This window comes from Dromaius novaehollandiae, chromosome W (genome assembly GCF_036370855.1).
Source record: "Dromaius novaehollandiae isolate bDroNov1 chromosome W, bDroNov1.hap1, whole genome shotgun sequence".
In the NCBI taxonomy this organism is placed as follows: domain Eukaryota; kingdom Metazoa; phylum Chordata; class Aves; order Casuariiformes; family Dromaiidae; genus Dromaius; species Dromaius novaehollandiae.
The window spans coordinates 70,401,560-70,417,175 of record NC_088130.1 but is presented as its reverse complement, the minus strand read 5'-3'; the positions used below and the strand labels follow the sequence as shown (position 1 = coordinate 70,417,175).

Sequence of the window (15,616 nt, the reverse complement as noted above, 5' to 3'; positions counted from 1 at the left end):
AAATTCAAGCAAAGAAAGGCAACATCTATGGAAGTAGTCATTAGCAATAACTTTGTGGTTTCCTCCTTGTTCCTTTAAAAATGACTCACCAGCAAGAACTCAAAGACCTCTGTCGTAATTATTGTCCTGGCTCTAATGTGGGTCTTTTTATCTGCTCCCGCAGAGTCGCTACGTGGGGATTTGCTGAGGAGCAGATCCGTGCCCGTCTCCCTCTGCTCCCAGGTGGCCAGCGCTGTGCCAGGAGGAGGAGGAAGCCCCGGAGCGAGGCCGGGAACATCCTGGGAAACTGCAAACCCAGCACTGGCGAGTTCAGATGTGCATTCTACGTTGCCCATGCAACTCTACCAGACGCGTGGACGTACGGGCAGCAGTTGCCCTTCCACTAGCACCACTTGCACTGTTGGACAGGACAGCATCAACACTGCAGCCAACTTCAATATAACTTTACGACACGGGCATTAAATACCTTATCACATGCCATTTTTCCAGTGGCCCCTGTTTTGCCGCTGTCGTTTGGTGCGTGGTGCTAAGACTCGTTAACGGCCCAGCCTGCGGGCTGGGGAGGCCACGCAGCCAGAATGAGCACTTGCCACACGGGCTCTTCTGTGGCACTAGTTACTGTAACGACACAGGGCTTCATAGCATTAACTGATTTGTTTTCAAAATACCCTGGTAAAATTTCCAGACTTCATCTGCAAATCCGTAAAGAGTATCTACTGAACATGTGCCTATTAAAACTTTTTGACAGGCCATGTGATATGGCCAGATTTTGTTGGATTTTCATAGGAATGAGAAAGGGTGCATATATAGCCCAAAACCTGAACGAAATGCAGCCTAGCACTTTGTTATCCTGCTGTTAAAGGCCACAGCTAGGGCGAAAAAAATCTTTAGAGACATATAGTTAACAGACACATTCAGGAACCTAAAGATGTGAATTTTTGTTAACACTCTTACTTGTAACACTGCTTATCATGTTAACGGAGCAATTCAACTAATACTGCGTAACTCTGAATTGTTTCACATATCTTCTGAGGTGGTAAAAGACCCAACTGCCAATAGCTCCGGCTGGCCCGCAACAACATCTGCACTTGTGAATCGTCAATACAAAATTCTGTGGCACGTTGAAAACTGAACATATGGGGACAGTATAAAATACAGTGGATTAAATCTCAAAATAAATAATACTGGGGCCAGTATGGCAGTTGTGTTATTCCTTTTCCCATTTAATTTAAAAACAAAAAAACAAAACCCATTATTAAGTGCGGCTTCTGCATTAATTTTCAGTCTGCCGACCTAGCGTGCTCCAGAAAGACAGGGTCTTGCTACAGAAACTAGCTTCACTTTTGTTGCTATGTGTGAAGTCTTACATGTCACTGTGAATTTACATTTTATGTTTTATTAACATTTCACTGCTGTGAGGTGAATAATTATATTTACACTACTTTCAGGGAAAATAGAGGTATTTATTATATTATTTTAATACAACCAATGTTTCTGTTATTGCTAATATTAAAAATGGATTTAATTATGACTTGATTAATCCAAAACTAAAACATGGTTGAAATCTGAACAGGCCAGGCACAAATCAGGTGTAATTTACATCCCTAATTATTATATTAACAATTTCTTTCTTCTGCAACGCTGAAATGACATGCCCAGTGCAATCATGAAGAGCACCAGCAGGCCAGGAAACGTAGCAGTCTCAAGTAAGGTACGCACTGCATTGAAATATCTAAGCACAACAGATAGAAGTTATACCAATGAAACTAAACCAATGAAACCTTTAGAAAATGCAAAATTGGACTTGGAGAACTCTGTAGGCTTTTAATCTGCAGAGATTCCCTTATACTCTGGGGAAAATGGTCCTGTAGGAGAATTCATGAATCTCCGTCTGTGACAAACCACCACCAGAGCAAGAACCGGCCAGCACAAAACAGACCACAAGCATCAGGAGCATTTGCTCTCTTTTTCCCATCTGCCTCCGTGTTCATGCCCTCATGAACATCACCCAAACCAGGGTGGTCACAAGACCATCCTGCTCGCAGTCTAATCTGTTCATGTTTCATTTCTTCAGGGATATCCATAGATCCTGAACACACTACTGGTTTAAATAATTAAATAAATCCTCATCTCTCATCTGCGGGACTTATTTTTCCCCTCTGATTTTCTCTGTATTTACTTTTTTTCTGTTATTATTACTAGACATCTGCATTTCAAACAATAAGTATTCTGGCACAGGAACTGTCTTTTCTTTGTACAATGTATGGTGCTAAGACCGCTGTTGGTGCCAAAGGAATCGTAATTCATAGATAAAAATCTTCAATAATACAGGGAAATGACTGTGTTTTGCATCCTACCAGACAGCTGAGTTCCGTGACACACAAGCCTCCGGGACAGAGGAAACCGGGATCACTCACCAGCGAAGCCTTAGCTCTTCCCTATTTACGCGACCATCAGCTGTCCCAAACGTGCGGTCACACTGCCTTTGCAACCTGAGGAACAGGTAGCTACAGCACGTTTCTAACACACTGTCTTTACTAAGGAAAATTTGCATCCCGGGAGCTACAGTAAAGGAGCTATATAGGTCCGTTTTAGACATGTCGCGCTCCTGATGTGACATCGTGGTGGCACAGCCTCCTCCAGGCTGCCAGAGCTGGGCAGTTGCCTCTACCGAACGGGCAGCCGTACACCTGCAGGGACCACCGCGAGCGCAGGTCCTCTGCCGAGGCCACGATGCACCCGGACACAGGAAGCCCTGGGAGACGCTGGTGGACCCCTCCTGGGTCTGCTGGTGGCCTTCAGGAAGCTGCCCCCAGCCCCACAGACTGTCCAGCTCTCCCTACAGCACATTTTTCAATGCCACGGTCTCCTGCGCGACGTCATTACTCACCGGGAGGCCTAGCTCACAGCCAGTTTTGAAGGAGCTCGTAAGCCTCTACCAAGAGCAAATCCTTCTCTCCTCGCACCACACCCAGACGGGGAGAGCGAGTCAGATCATAGAGCAATACCTCTAGCGTTACAGCAGCTTTCTCCAAGGCAACCGGGCCGCTCTCCTCCCACTGGCAGGTCTGCTTGCAGTGGTAACATCGGCACAGCTGACTCCACTCTTCACTAACTCTAGTTTTTAGCCCTGAAATCACCTGGCTCCACCAGCTGCTCCCCACATGCCTTCAGCTAGCCAGTGACTTGCACAGCTGCAGCAGGTTTGTGCCCTCCTCATAACCCAGCCAAAGTCAAAAGCGCCTACCAAAGGCAGGCAGCATCGCCCAGCAGAGCTTTTTCCATCAGTGACGGGATTTGGCCTTCCAGCAAGCACATCCAGACTACCTGACCATCTGCCAAGCGGCACCATTGCTATCTGGGACCTTTCACCACTGTGGATCAAATTGACTCAGTTACCTACCGTTTGGAGCTCATGATCCGTGAAGATTCATCTAATCTTTCATTTCTTTCTCCTGAAGCCTTTCCATCGCCATTCAGGGGAAGCTTCATTACTCCATCAGCTGGTGGGGCAACAGACCTGAGGAGCAGCAGACAATGCACATGCTAAGACCAGGCCTTTTCACAGCCAGCCCCCATCCAAACCCCAGCCTATGTAAGGTGTGGGGCACTCCTGGAGGGGAGGAGAGACTGCTCTCAGGGCCCTGACAGCACCAATAAGCCTTAATCGCCCTGACCAGCCTCACCTGAGTCACCCACCCCCAACCTCTGCCTGCCCAGAAGCTGCATTTAGGCTCAGGCCCCAGTCCTTCCCCGAGCTGCACCAAAGGCATGCCTGTGCCCAGCCCTATCCCCTGCTGTTCCTGAATTGTTATTTGGATTTCCCAGGCGGACCTCAGACCTGACTCATCACCTTGCCTTTGTCTGAGGATTGCTGGGCTGTCAGGGGAGCCGTGGCCATCACCACTGCTCTGCTGGCCCCGCTCCGGTGCTGGGGGCTGCACCATGCCAGCGAGGACACGGCCGTGCTGGGCTCCCTGCGGCTCCCCGCTGGCCTTCCAACACGGAGCAGCCCAGCTCTTCCTGCTACCTGACATCTACTTTTCTCTGCAACGGTGCTTTCAAAACAACATCTAACACAATGAGTGCAGATGAAGTATGCGCAGCTAGTTCCCCGTGGCTATTAATGGTTTTGCTCAGGAACAGTTGTAACAGTATTTCATAGTTTCAAGGTTCTGAGTCCCATTAAACTCCATATTCTGGTCATTTAAGCACTTGTTGAAGACAAGTCGAAGTTGATATGCTGATAGTGCTAAGTAATAATGACTGTGCACACTGTCCCCTAAATGTTCCCATCAGTTCCCTGAGGCCCAAATCCCTGACTGCCCACATTATCTGTGCCTTGGACCTCTTTGGCACCCAAAGCATCCCATGATGTCTGTATTGCCTGGGTGACCTACACCCGCAAGGACCACTGACAACTCTGTACCTCCCATGCGGTATCACCCATATTACTGTACCTTCGCTCTGTGCGGCAGGGCCTGTGAAGAAATTCCTTCTTCCAAATTCTTCCAAAACGTCACGACCCAGCGAGAAGACGGAGCCCTTGCAGCAGTGGATGTCACCTCGTTTTGGGGAGATGCCTGCGCCAACCTCCTCTGTGGGAAAAACACACAACAGCTTTGAAAGCGATGCTGAAACCAGGGGCTTGTTAGCCTGCCGCGCTGACAAAATCCAGGCTGCTCGTGCTCAAGGAACAGCCACAGAAAACGGCACTGCTAACCCCAGCACAACGTGCCACGGAGCCCTTGGCAGAGGCACCAAACCTGAAGCTGCATTCGGAGGAACAAGCCTCCCTGCTCCCTGGGAACAGGAGAAAAGGGAAGACACCAGGGGTGCTACCTGAGACTCCGGCTTTGCTTCCAAAGAGGATGGTGGCTCAGTTAAAAATGCGATGAGCAGATGAATGCTCTCTTCATAAGAAATAATGAGAAATGGGACCACCAGTGGCTTTGGAGTTTCTGAGGGAAGATGCTATCGGGTATCAGCAGTTCTGACTCCAGAACCCAAACTCATCCTGCAGCTGAAGCGGGAGTCCGTCGCACTGCCAGAGCAGGTATCCTCCCACTGATTTAAAACAGCCTCTAAGTTGGCATGGGCATCCCACGTCCCAGGCAGCCCGTTTCGCCCTCCTGCCTCTCAGTGGCCTTTAAGAGCAAGCTGGAACATGGCCCGTATTCATATTCCCATGTGAAATATTCCCTGTTGGTTGCTCTGGTCTTCAGTGGAAAGCCGGGTCTGGAGCACTGTGAAGTGAGGACCAGCACTCCATAACTGCTAAAGCTTCCACTAGTGCGTTACCCATCACGGGGAAGAGGGTATTTCCAAGCCTAGGAGGGGACGGGGGGATGTACGGGCCACTGGAAGCGAGGCCCAGGCATCTGCCTCGGCAAGGATGGCTGCCGCGGCCACGCGCGCGTTTGTGTCGGTGTGCGTCTGTGTGCGGCCATCCCCCCCAAGCCGAGCACGGGGAGCACGTTCCCTAGGACTTCTTGGAGCTCAAAGCCCGGGGAAGGACTGGATTAAGGAGGGCGCTGTGGAGGGAGGGGTGAGGTGTGGGCCAGGCTGGCCCCCGGGCCGCTACGCAGGGCCACAACAGCGGGAGGAGGCTCTCCAGAGAGGAGGGCAGACCTGAGAGGGCCGGGTGGAAATCACCCGAGGAACGGAGGGGAAGGAGCGTGAAGAGGGATTGAAATCTCAAAGCCGGGTCTAAGCGCAAGGTCTAAGAGGTGCCTGGGGGGGGGACTCACTTTTCCGGAGGGCTTTCGCTGGAGCTCTGCCGAAGCTCCGAGGCCGCGAAGGCCGGAGGGGCTCTGCACGGCCGCCCAGGGCCCGGCCTCCCTCCAGCCCTTTCCGAGCCGTCCTGGAGCCGCCCGCAGCGCATCCAGCCGCCACCCGGCACGTCTCCACGGCTCGGCCGAGCTCCTGAGGGGCCTCGACCGCGGGAGCAGGGACGAGGGGCAGCGTGGCGGACCGCAGGCGGTCGCGCCCAGCGCCAGGTAGGCACCTCCGCGCGCCCCGGTACCTTCGCTCCCAGGCGTGCCATTCCCTGGCTGCAAAAAATTCAAGTTTTGGTACCTCTGCTCTCCCGTCACCGCCGTTAGGGGTTTGGGCTCTACCTCCCGGCCCAGGGGCAGGACCCTCGCCCGCCCTGCGGAGCCCGAGGAGGGGAGGCGGCGGGGCCCTGCTGCCCCAACCAGCCTCCCGCTCCGGGTCTGCTTCCCCCACCGCCCGCCCGCTCCAGAGCGGGGCCTCCGTCCCCCCTGCTGCCACCCTGGACTGGTGCCCCCCACCCGCAGGGCCTCCTTCCCGGGGAGGGGGGGGGCTCTCGCCGCGTCCTGCACCCCCTCGCCCTCCCGGCCCTTCCCCCGCGTTCACACGTGCGGTTCAATTTTCCAGAGCTGCTTTTTGCACGTCGCCCGGATTACGTGCTCGGGTGGCGCTTGAAATAAATTAAAAAAAGGCAAAAAGGGGAAGCACAGACCCCCCCCCCCCCCGGGCAGCCCGGCACCGGGGGCCCTCGGCGATGCGGCCCGGCGGCGCGCACAAAGCGCGGGGGGGTAGAGGGGGGGGGCTTGGAGCACGCCTGCGCGGGGCAGCGCGGCCCCTCCATCTTGCGCGCCCGCGGGGTCGCTCGCTCGCTCGCTCCGTCCGTCCGCCGGTGGGTCCGCGGGTCGCCCGGCGCGCGCCGCCCCCCTCGTCACAGCGCGCGAGCGCGGCGCTTTATAAGGGGCGCGGCGTTGCCCGGATGTGAGCGGATTACGATGTGCCTGCCCGGGAAGCACGGCGCTGCGCGCGGCTCCGCGGGGGAGGCCGCGCTGGCGGCGCGGTGAGCGCGGGGCGAGCTCGGGGCGGCGGCTGCTGCTGCGCTGCGCTGCGCGGGGGCCTTTCCCTCCCTTTTCCTTTTTTTTTTTTTTCCCCTTTTTTTTTAAAATTAATTAATTTTTTCGCTCGGCGCCGAGGGCGCAGCCCCCGCGTGTCACGCACCATGTGTCTGTAAAAACAATAGGGGAAAAGTTGCTGCCGCGCCGGCCGCTCTTCGCCTCTCCGCGCGGCCCGGCGGTGCGGCCGCCCCGGGACCGGCCGCGGCTGCGGAGGGCGCACGTGTGAGATAATAAAGCACTTTGGCAGAAGATTCCTCCTTTTATTTTTAATTTTTTCCTCTTTTTTTTTTTTCTCCCTTGGAATATTGAGCATATTTGTGGCCATTTAAGGTAAAGTTGCAATTTGCTGTTAGAGTAACTTGTATGCTTTTTTCTTTTTTTAATCGTTGATCCCGATGTGTTGTTTGAAAAGAGGTGCAACTTAATTCAGTGTGTAAATGCAAATAGGAAATACACTGTATCTGTGCACACCCACTTGCTCGTGTGTATAAATACATATTATATATATCTCTACCCAGTGTAACTACATGTGTGAGTTACACAGTAACGTGCAAACGAGGAGTGCGGTAACTCGGGGCTTTCATTTCCTACTGGAAAACGAAGCCGAAGTAGTTTTCGCGGAGCGCGTTCGGCCTGCGAGAGCGAAACGTAAAATAAAAGTATACCGTGCTGGGGGGGGGGGGGGGCTGGCATCGTCCCCACAAACTTGAGCGTGGAGCAAATCAAAGGGCCGATTTTGCAAAGTTTGCAGCGATACTGCGAATTGAAAAGCTCGGTTCGGAAATCCAGCTTCAGGCACCGGTGGTTGGGGGGGGGGGGGGGGGGGAACCGACACAAACAGCCCAAAACAAAGCAGAATTAAAAGGCAGAAAGGAAGGAGTGGAGAATACGGGGGGAAATAGTGTTCCTCTTGGCAGAGCCGCGCGTCACGTGCGCCCGCAGCCCCGTATAAACTTGCCCGGCCATGTGTATGTGCGCGAGCTGCGGAAATTTAAAGTATAATCGGCGCAAAAGTGCGGCGCGGGCGGCGGCGGCCCCGGCGCGGCGGCGGCGGCGGCGGCGGCTCCGGTACGGCGGCGCCCGGCTGCGCGGCGCTGCGCGGCGCTGCGCGGTGCGGTGCGGTGCGGTGCGGTGCGGGGGGCGGGCGCGGAGCTGCGCGCGCCGCTCCCCCCCCCCCCCCCGTCCGCGCTCGGCGGCGGCGGCGGCTCCGCGCGGGGCGGCCCCGGGGCGCGGCGGCGGCGGCGGCGGCGGCTCCGCGCGGGCGGTGGGTAGCGGCGCGGCGCGGAGCGGAGCGGAGCGGAGGGGCCCCGCCGCCGCCCCCCCGCCCTGCCCTGCCCTGCCCTGCGCTGCCCTCCCCGCCCGCGGCGCGCGGGAGCCGCCGGCCGCGCACAGGCCCGAGCCGCCGGGCGCGGGCTGGTGTCATTAAGCGCCCTGCTCGCCGCAAATTAGCAGCGGGGCTAATTGCGCGGGGCTGCCGGCGGCTCCCCGCGGCGCCGGGCGCCGCTCCGCCCCGCGGCTCGGCACCTTTTTTCCATCGTGATTCTCCTGATTTTTCGCTGCTGTCTTTCAGCGCTACTTTGCGTGGAAGAAGGCGAAGGGAAAAAGTTGGGAGCGGATGGCTGTAGTTTCCTCTCTGGGATCCTCATTCATTGCTCGCTGAACCTCCTGTTGCATAAATGATGCTCCGGGAGCGAGGCTTTCTCCTTTTTTTGCTCCTTCGGATCTGGGTTTAGAGCGGATGTTACCGGGTTTCGATCGCCTCTTTGGAAATACAATATCGCTTTTTTTTGTTGTTGTTTTTGCTGCCCCTCCATCTTTTTTCCCTCCCTTCTTCTCAGCCACCCACCCCCGCCCCCACCCCCAAACCCGCTTGTGCTTCCTGCAAGGCTCGGGACTGGGTTTCTGATTGCGGTTATTTCCATGTTTCTAGGTTTGTGTGATTTTGCTAAAATGCATCACCAACAGCGAATGGCTGCCTTAGGGACGGACAAAGAACTGAGTGATTTACTGGATTTCAGTGCGGTAAGAAACAACGGTGGAAATTAACAACAGCTGTAAAAAAATATCTTCTAGCTGATCTGTTAAACTAAAAAAAAAAAAAAACCCAACAAAAGCAAACCAAAACAAAACTGCGATCTAAGTACATTGGGTAATTTTTAATCAGCAGCTAGAACCACGGTAAATATCTTTTCGCTTTGGAGAAAAAAAAAAAAAGAAAAAAGAAAAACAAAAATTAGAGTCTTTTTGTTATTTCTTATTGTATGCGATGGGAGATGCGATCTCGTGCGCAGCTTATTTTAATGTCTCGGATGCCTGAAATAATTTCGGCCCAAACCGGCGCCCCCCAGACGAGCGTTTCTCCTCCGCGGCGGCTCCCGGCGGGGTCGGCGAGTTTGGCCGCCGGCCGCCGACTTGGGCTCTGTTCGCCGTTCTCCCCTTGTTTCGTTTTTCGGCGCACGGAAAAGTGCAAAGAAATCCATGACCGTCTCAGTTGGAAGTTTTCGCCGCCGCCGTCTCGCCGCGGGGCCGGTGGCTCTGCCCGGGGCGGCCGCGGCCGCGGGCCCCCCGCGCGCGCGCTCGTCGGGGCGGCGGGGCCTCCCCTCCCCCGGCCCCTTCCTTCCTCTCCCTCCCTTCCCCCGGGGCCCGCGCTGCCGAGCCGCCTCGCCAGGGCTTCGTTTATTTATTTGCCGGTTTATTGGGGGGGGGGGGGGTCGGCGGCCCCCCGAGCGCGGCCCCGGCGGGGCGGGCGGGGGCCCGGGGCCGCCGCGGGCAGCGGCGCGGCCCCCTCCGCGCTCGTGGCACTTTTTCCATTTGTTCCCTCGCTTTTTGCAGGCTCTGACTCAGGGAAGGTGCGTATTATCCACTAGACACGTCGAAGAAGAGAGAAACCAATTAGGGTCGAAATAAATGCTGGGGAGAGAGAGAGAGGGAGAGAGAGAGGGAGCGCCAGCGAGGGGGAGAGGGAGCGAGCCTGCCGCCGTCGCTCTCGCCGCAGAGGCGAAATGAGAATTTAGGGCAGGTGGCACTTTGCGTTCTCCCTACGCGGGTCCGCGGATGACAGGCGAGCCCTAAACCGGGATGGAAATGGACATCGCTACCTTCATGGCCAAGGTTTCCACCAAACAAACTTTCCTCGCCTCCGCCGGGCCGGCGGTGCTGCCCGCGGCCGGGGGCTTCGCGGTGCCCGAGCCCCCCGGGCCCGGGGGGCCACGAGCCGGAGCCGGAGCCGCCGCCGCGGGTCGCGGGCGGGAGCTGGTGCCGCGCGCCGGAGCCGCTCGCTTTCCAGCAGTAATGCCTCTTTGTGTGTGTTTTTTTTTTTTTTTAGATGTTTTCACCTCCCGTGAGCAGTGGGAAAAATGGACCAACTTCTCTGGCAAGTGGACATTTTACTGGCTCAAGTATGTAACGTTTCTGTTTCCTATACAATGTGCTCAGCTATTTATCCACAGGCGTTACCTTTGTTTTGGTGGTGGTAATCTCTTTTGGGGAGCAGATTTGCTGAGGTTTGAGAGGAATTATTCCTGAGCGCTGGCTAGTATTATTATTTCCACAAGACGGGGGCATTTTTGCAATATTTCCATACATTCGTGATTTTTTAAAAAACTTCTCCTCTGTGTGAGAGCTCAAGGTGAGCTAGTTTAAATCTTTTTCCCTTTTTTTTTCTTCTTTCTTTCTTTCTTTTTTTTTTTTTAGGTGAAGCATTGGAGATTTTTAGATTTTTATTTACAATTTCAGATGCTATCTTTGTACGTGAGAAATGATAATCAAAACATCTTGTGTGAGAATTAATTTTGTGAATAGGAATGAAGGCTGCTTAAATTAAATAAATAAATAAGTAGGGCGGTATAAACACCCAGCGCTTCCAGGAGAGGAACTCCAGGCATCGGCGTTTGCTGCCGAGGGAGTGTTTTTCGCCGAATTAACGTCGCCGGGCTATGGCTTTTTCTGGTTTAAAGCGGGGCGTCTTCCTTCAAAATATCTGACAGCTTTGGAAGGGTCCGTGAAATTTAGCCGGAGGATTTGCTTGCTTGTTTGTCTGTTTGGCTGCAGTAGCACCACGGGGGCAACTTGCACGGAAACGGGCGTCCTGCGTGGTGACAAAAGGAATACCCGAGTTTTTTGCGGCCGAGCGCGTGCGTGCCGTAACTGTCTGGCAGCTCAAGTTTTATGCCGAGGTTTCGATGTGCCTGGCAAAGGAGGAGCAGAACTAGGAGGGAGAGCGGCGCGCCGGGAATTGGCCGGCTGCTCGGCGGCGTCCCGTGCGGAGGGGCTGGGGCAGGGCGCGGGGCCGCGGCGGCGTTTCGGTCGCACGTACCAGCGCGCTGCGTCGGTGTCTGCAGAGAGCTGCTCTAAATCAGATGGCAAATTTGGACAAGTCCTCGCTGCAAACTGCCAGTGGAGATCTAGATATAAACACGTCACTGCGTATAGCTTCGTGCCTGGTATTTGCAGTTTGCCGTCAATTAAAGGAGCCTCTTCCGTGTATTCAGTGCACTCATTTTTAATAAATGCACCAATATACTAACTAACTTTTTATTTCCGAAGAAAGGCTCCTTAATTCGAAGGTAGCCTGTAATACCTGTTTTTAAGATATTTATCAAGTGCCACCCTGCAATTATTAAGCACTCATTTTAGGCATTTTATTCCATTCAGACTTTCAAAATAATTACAGGATTTTGTTTTGCCTTCACAAATTTGGTTATATTTTGAATATAGTGACTTGGAGAATTTTATTGTTAGGTTTGAACAACTTTCCACTCATAATTCGCCTTGTATCTCACAAGCTAAAGATTTTCATCCTATTTTTATCATTTTCTGAATTATATAATTTTAATAACTCATTTAACTGAATAGATAATATCTGTTATATTTGTTTTTGTTGGAGAGAAATGTAAAGTATTTGCCAGGCAAATCAATTTGTCATGCTTATACACCAGCCAGTGCAGCAACTACCACTTGGTCTAACAGCAATTAACTCGACGGTTGTGTTTAATAAATGCATCGTAAACCTCATCTATGAAGCCAGTTTGATCGGAAATAACACAGGGCAGAAAATCTGAACAGTGAGCGAAATCAAATGTGTGGGTTTTCTTTTTTTTTTTTCCTAATCATCTCGAGACCGGAAGGCATTACAGTAACTTTGATGCATCGTTTTAGACGTACAAATAACGTAACGAGCTGAAGTAAGTTAGTAGTATTAAGATGTGGACCACTGAAAATAACACCTGAGCTTGAAATGCAGGCTTGAATCTCAGGCTGTGCAATAGCACGTACGTGGGTCGATGCTCCGTTGGCTGATGCTGGGGGTGAGGTACCTATTTGATAAAGGAGCCTCCGCTGCATGGGGATAGATTTCGGGTGTTTTTTTCCCCTCTCTCCACAATGATGTGCAGCACGGGGTACGCTCTTCTCAGGGTAAATAATTTTCAATTTGCTCTACGAGTATCTGTTACTTGGTTGCTGGATGTGATTTTGTAGTGAGCGAGCAGTGATTTCACGAAAGTTGTCCGAACCCACGTACGGACGAGCTGCCCCTGGGCGGAGGGCAGATGTGGGGCTGGCAGATGCCGGCGCGAGGAGAAGTGGTGTGGCTGCTGGTTCGCCGCGGCCGTGCCGGGCAGCTAGCTGGGTGAGATGCTCTCGCTTTCTAAAAATATTTGCTGTGCGCTGCTGTAATGAGGCAGGACTTGAATTTCAGATTTTATCTGGCAGTGCCCAGGCGGCTGTTTCAGGAGATGTTTTAGATGAATATGTGGAAGGATTAAAGATCGCCCCATTAATAACATAAGAACACGGTTTATTATTCTAATTATACATATTGCTAATATGGAATTTTAGCAATGAGGATGGTGCATGTTCTCCCGACTGGACAGATGCCCTTTTCAAGCTGGGGCTTACCTTATCTTAATGGTCCCCTTTAAAATTTATATTTACCGTGGTGAGGCAGCACAGATGTCATTCCTCACTATTAACCTGAAACTTCTCTTATTTAAAAAAAAAAAAAAAAAAAGAAAGAAAGAAAAAGACCCCAAAGCAAAGTAATCCCAAGCAGTGAAGTGAAACTAACTGTACTTTAGGAAGTGTGGTAATATTTCATGCTTAAAGTCATCTTAATAGCTTTTTATTCATCTAATATATGATGCTCTATTGTGATTTGTAATGTGCGAGTGAAAATAAAGCAAAGCCACATTTCCTTTTAATCTTTAATTTCACAAACATGGCTTCTTACCATGTTAAGAAATGGTGAGGGCTGCGAGGGAGAAAGGAATGTAACCTGAGCCACAGCCGTGACATTCCCATGGAGCATTTTTCACATGAAAGGCTTTTGTCAGCCCAGTAAAGGACCAGGAGTTTTTGTTTGATGTTTGCAGGTGTTCAGCAGAGAGCACTGAAACAATTCAGCCATGCTGGTCTAGAGCCTCTGACCTTAACCGGGGGAAGTGGGGAGGACGGGAATTATTTTTTAAGAAAACCTCCCTGGAGTTTCCTCAAATATATATCGTATTTGTAAAGTGATTTCATACCTGTTACTTGAATTGAACAATATACATGCATCGGAATCAAGAGGCCTCTCTTATTTTTTAAGGAAGTTGCCAAAATGAAATTTATTTTCCTGGATGTTCTAAAATTTTCTGCAGAGTTTGCCTCTGCTTCTGCAGGAAAAGCATTTGCGCTGCGCTGCGCGTGAGCCGCTGTCGGAGAAGGGGAGAGGGTGGTCGCTGGGGCTGGCTTTTGAGGATGGATTTTGAAGCAGTTTCTCAGCTATTGTGGTGCTGAAGAAATTGCTGGGTCTGTCACATTGGGCATGTTTCAGCTTTTGCGCTGTTCATGAAACCCCACATCTTCCCGATTATGTTCAGTTTTTGCTGCTTCTATTTTAAGTGTTTAATTTTACCTAAGTTTTCGAGCATCTGTTGTAGATTGCCCACTGCGTGCGTGCTTGGACCTCGCGTGGGTGCGAGGAGCAGGAGAACAACCGAGTCCTTAGGCTTGGCCATCCCCGGTGCACAAAAACCTTTGCTAGCACAGACATCACGGAATAAAACTGAAACAAATTAAAGGATTTAAAGGCTTGCTTTTAATTTCGCCATTAGTTTGATTAAGGCTTGTCCAGCATTAGAATAACAGCGATTACGAATTAATATATCTTAATCTGGGAAATCACAAATTCAGCTTGGCTTTGAAGTGCTTTTTTACTTTTGGTGTGTCTATTAAGCGAATCGTTGCAAAACACAGATATTTAAGTACTGTTCGTTTTTTGGAGCGTGGCCTTCTGGGAAAGGTGCATCTTTTGGCCGTTATTGGTTGATCAGCAGAAAAGCTTAGGCTGGATATAATGTCTATCCTGGAAATGTTTTGGTAGCCACTCGGGTTAGGCACAGCTTGGTGTGTGTGCACGGGGGCCGTTAGAGCCAGCGGGAGCGATGCTGCTGTGTGCCGGGGAAGAACGCACCCTTTCCTGGGAGATTTTTGGAAGGATGTGATTTATCTTGGGGGGTTGTAATGCAGAATCGCCGTTCGAAAGAAAAAAATTAAATATGAGGAATTGCAAGCGCATGGATGGGCGGTGTAGTTTTAGCAATGAGGAGAAAGAAGTATTGGTGGGCAGCTGTATTTTGCATTTATGTAGGTGATGCTGGAGGGTAGCTCACGTCGCTGATGGCTTGTGCCAGAGGACGCAGGAACGGGTGCTCGCGTCTGGGTGCTGGCATCGCGTAAACACGCAAGGGCAACTGCTTCCATGTTTCGCATCCCTCGTGTTTCGTAATTATGCTGGCTGGCGGAGAGCGGGAGCCCCCCGCCCTGGGAGGCCTGCGGGAGGGAGCCGTGGGGCGGAGGGGGCCCGTGCCGCGCCGTCGGGGCGCCCGGCGCTGCCCGGCGCGGAGGAGAGCGGTTGCTCCCGGGCTTGGGTCTTGGTCGTGGGGACAGCCCAGACGCGTCCCGGGGAGGAGATTCCCGGGGCGCCGGCACCTGCGGTTATTGGCGCGTGCTTCAGCCCCGGGAGCGAAGCTGCTGTCCCGGTGCCTAGGCAGAGCAGATGCCCCCGATTTCTGGCGGGGGGGGGGGGGGGAACGGTCCTGCTGGGCAGGGGGGGCTGAGATGGTGGCGTGCGGGGAGGTCCCGCGGGCAGCGAGGCCGGAGGGGGGTGTCCGAAGCGGTTCCCTTGCGCCTGCTGGGTGCCGTCGCTGCTTTTTTTTATTTTAAGTCGCTTTTGTCATAATCTTTGCACGTCTACCCCATCAAGGCTCTCGAATGTATTTAATAATTCAGAAACGTGCACTTCGGCTGAAGCACTCGTGAGCCGGGTTGAGCCCCGTGCCGGAGATGCTCGTGCCCGCCGTGGCCAAACCTTGCAGCGGCAGAGATGCTGCCATGGCGTGCGCGGCAGCGGGGGCTCTCCGGGAGCCGCGGGGGAGGCAGGGTTTGGCCTCCTCCCGTGAGGTCCGTGCCCTCGCCGCTCCCGGACCCGCGTTCGTCCTCGTCATCGGCAAACGCAGCTTCCGCAGGCCGGATTCCCGGGAGCATTGGATGGGCACGGGCGGCTGCCGCTCGGTGCGTCCCGGGAGCGTGGCCACGCCGATCGTGCTGCTGTGCCGCTCGCACGTACTTTTTGGCTATTGCAAAAAGAACATGTATGCATTTTTTTTTCTTCTTTCTTTCACGATTTAAACCTTTCCTGAACTTGGAATCGCTTTGCAATTTTGCTGTTCTACCTACCTGCTCGGTGGGAG

General features: G+C 52.9%; 1 protein-coding gene and 1 long non-coding RNA gene across 22 annotated transcripts in view; one reads left to right on the top strand and one right to left on the bottom strand.

Annotated features, from left to right (window-relative positions):
* The window catches only part of LOC112985192 (uncharacterized), a 64,747-nt gene extending 57,989 nt beyond the window's left edge, over positions 1-6,758 (bottom strand). For all 5 annotated transcript variants that reach the window (XR_010385845.1, XR_010385843.1, XR_010385842.1 and 2 more), the window contains exons 1-3: positions 5,751-6,758; positions 4,461-4,598; positions 3,404-3,520 (exon numbers count right to left, since the gene is read on the bottom strand). This is a non-coding gene — a long non-coding RNA (uncharacterized LOC112985192). The remainder of the gene's footprint in view (positions 1-3,403; positions 3,521-4,460; positions 4,599-5,750) is intronic.
* The window catches only part of LOC112994500 (transcription factor 4), a 208,706-nt gene continuing 199,821 nt past the window's right edge, over positions 6,732-15,616 (top strand). For 6 of the 17 annotated variants that reach the window (XM_064500919.1, XM_064500922.1, XM_064500920.1 and 3 more), the window contains exons 1-2: positions 8,254-8,906; positions 10,210-10,282. In XM_064500919.1, the coding sequence (XP_064356989.1) occupies positions 8,805-8,906; positions 10,210-10,282 (175 nt within the window). In that variant the 5' untranslated portion in view covers positions 8,254-8,804. Of the gene's footprint in view, positions 7,215-7,807; positions 7,953-8,062; positions 8,149-8,252; positions 8,907-9,658; positions 9,734-9,794; positions 9,996-10,209; positions 10,283-15,616 lie in introns of those variants that run through there. The other 11 variants (XM_064500923.1, XM_064500916.1, XM_064500926.1 and 8 more) reach the window with 9 other exon arrangements.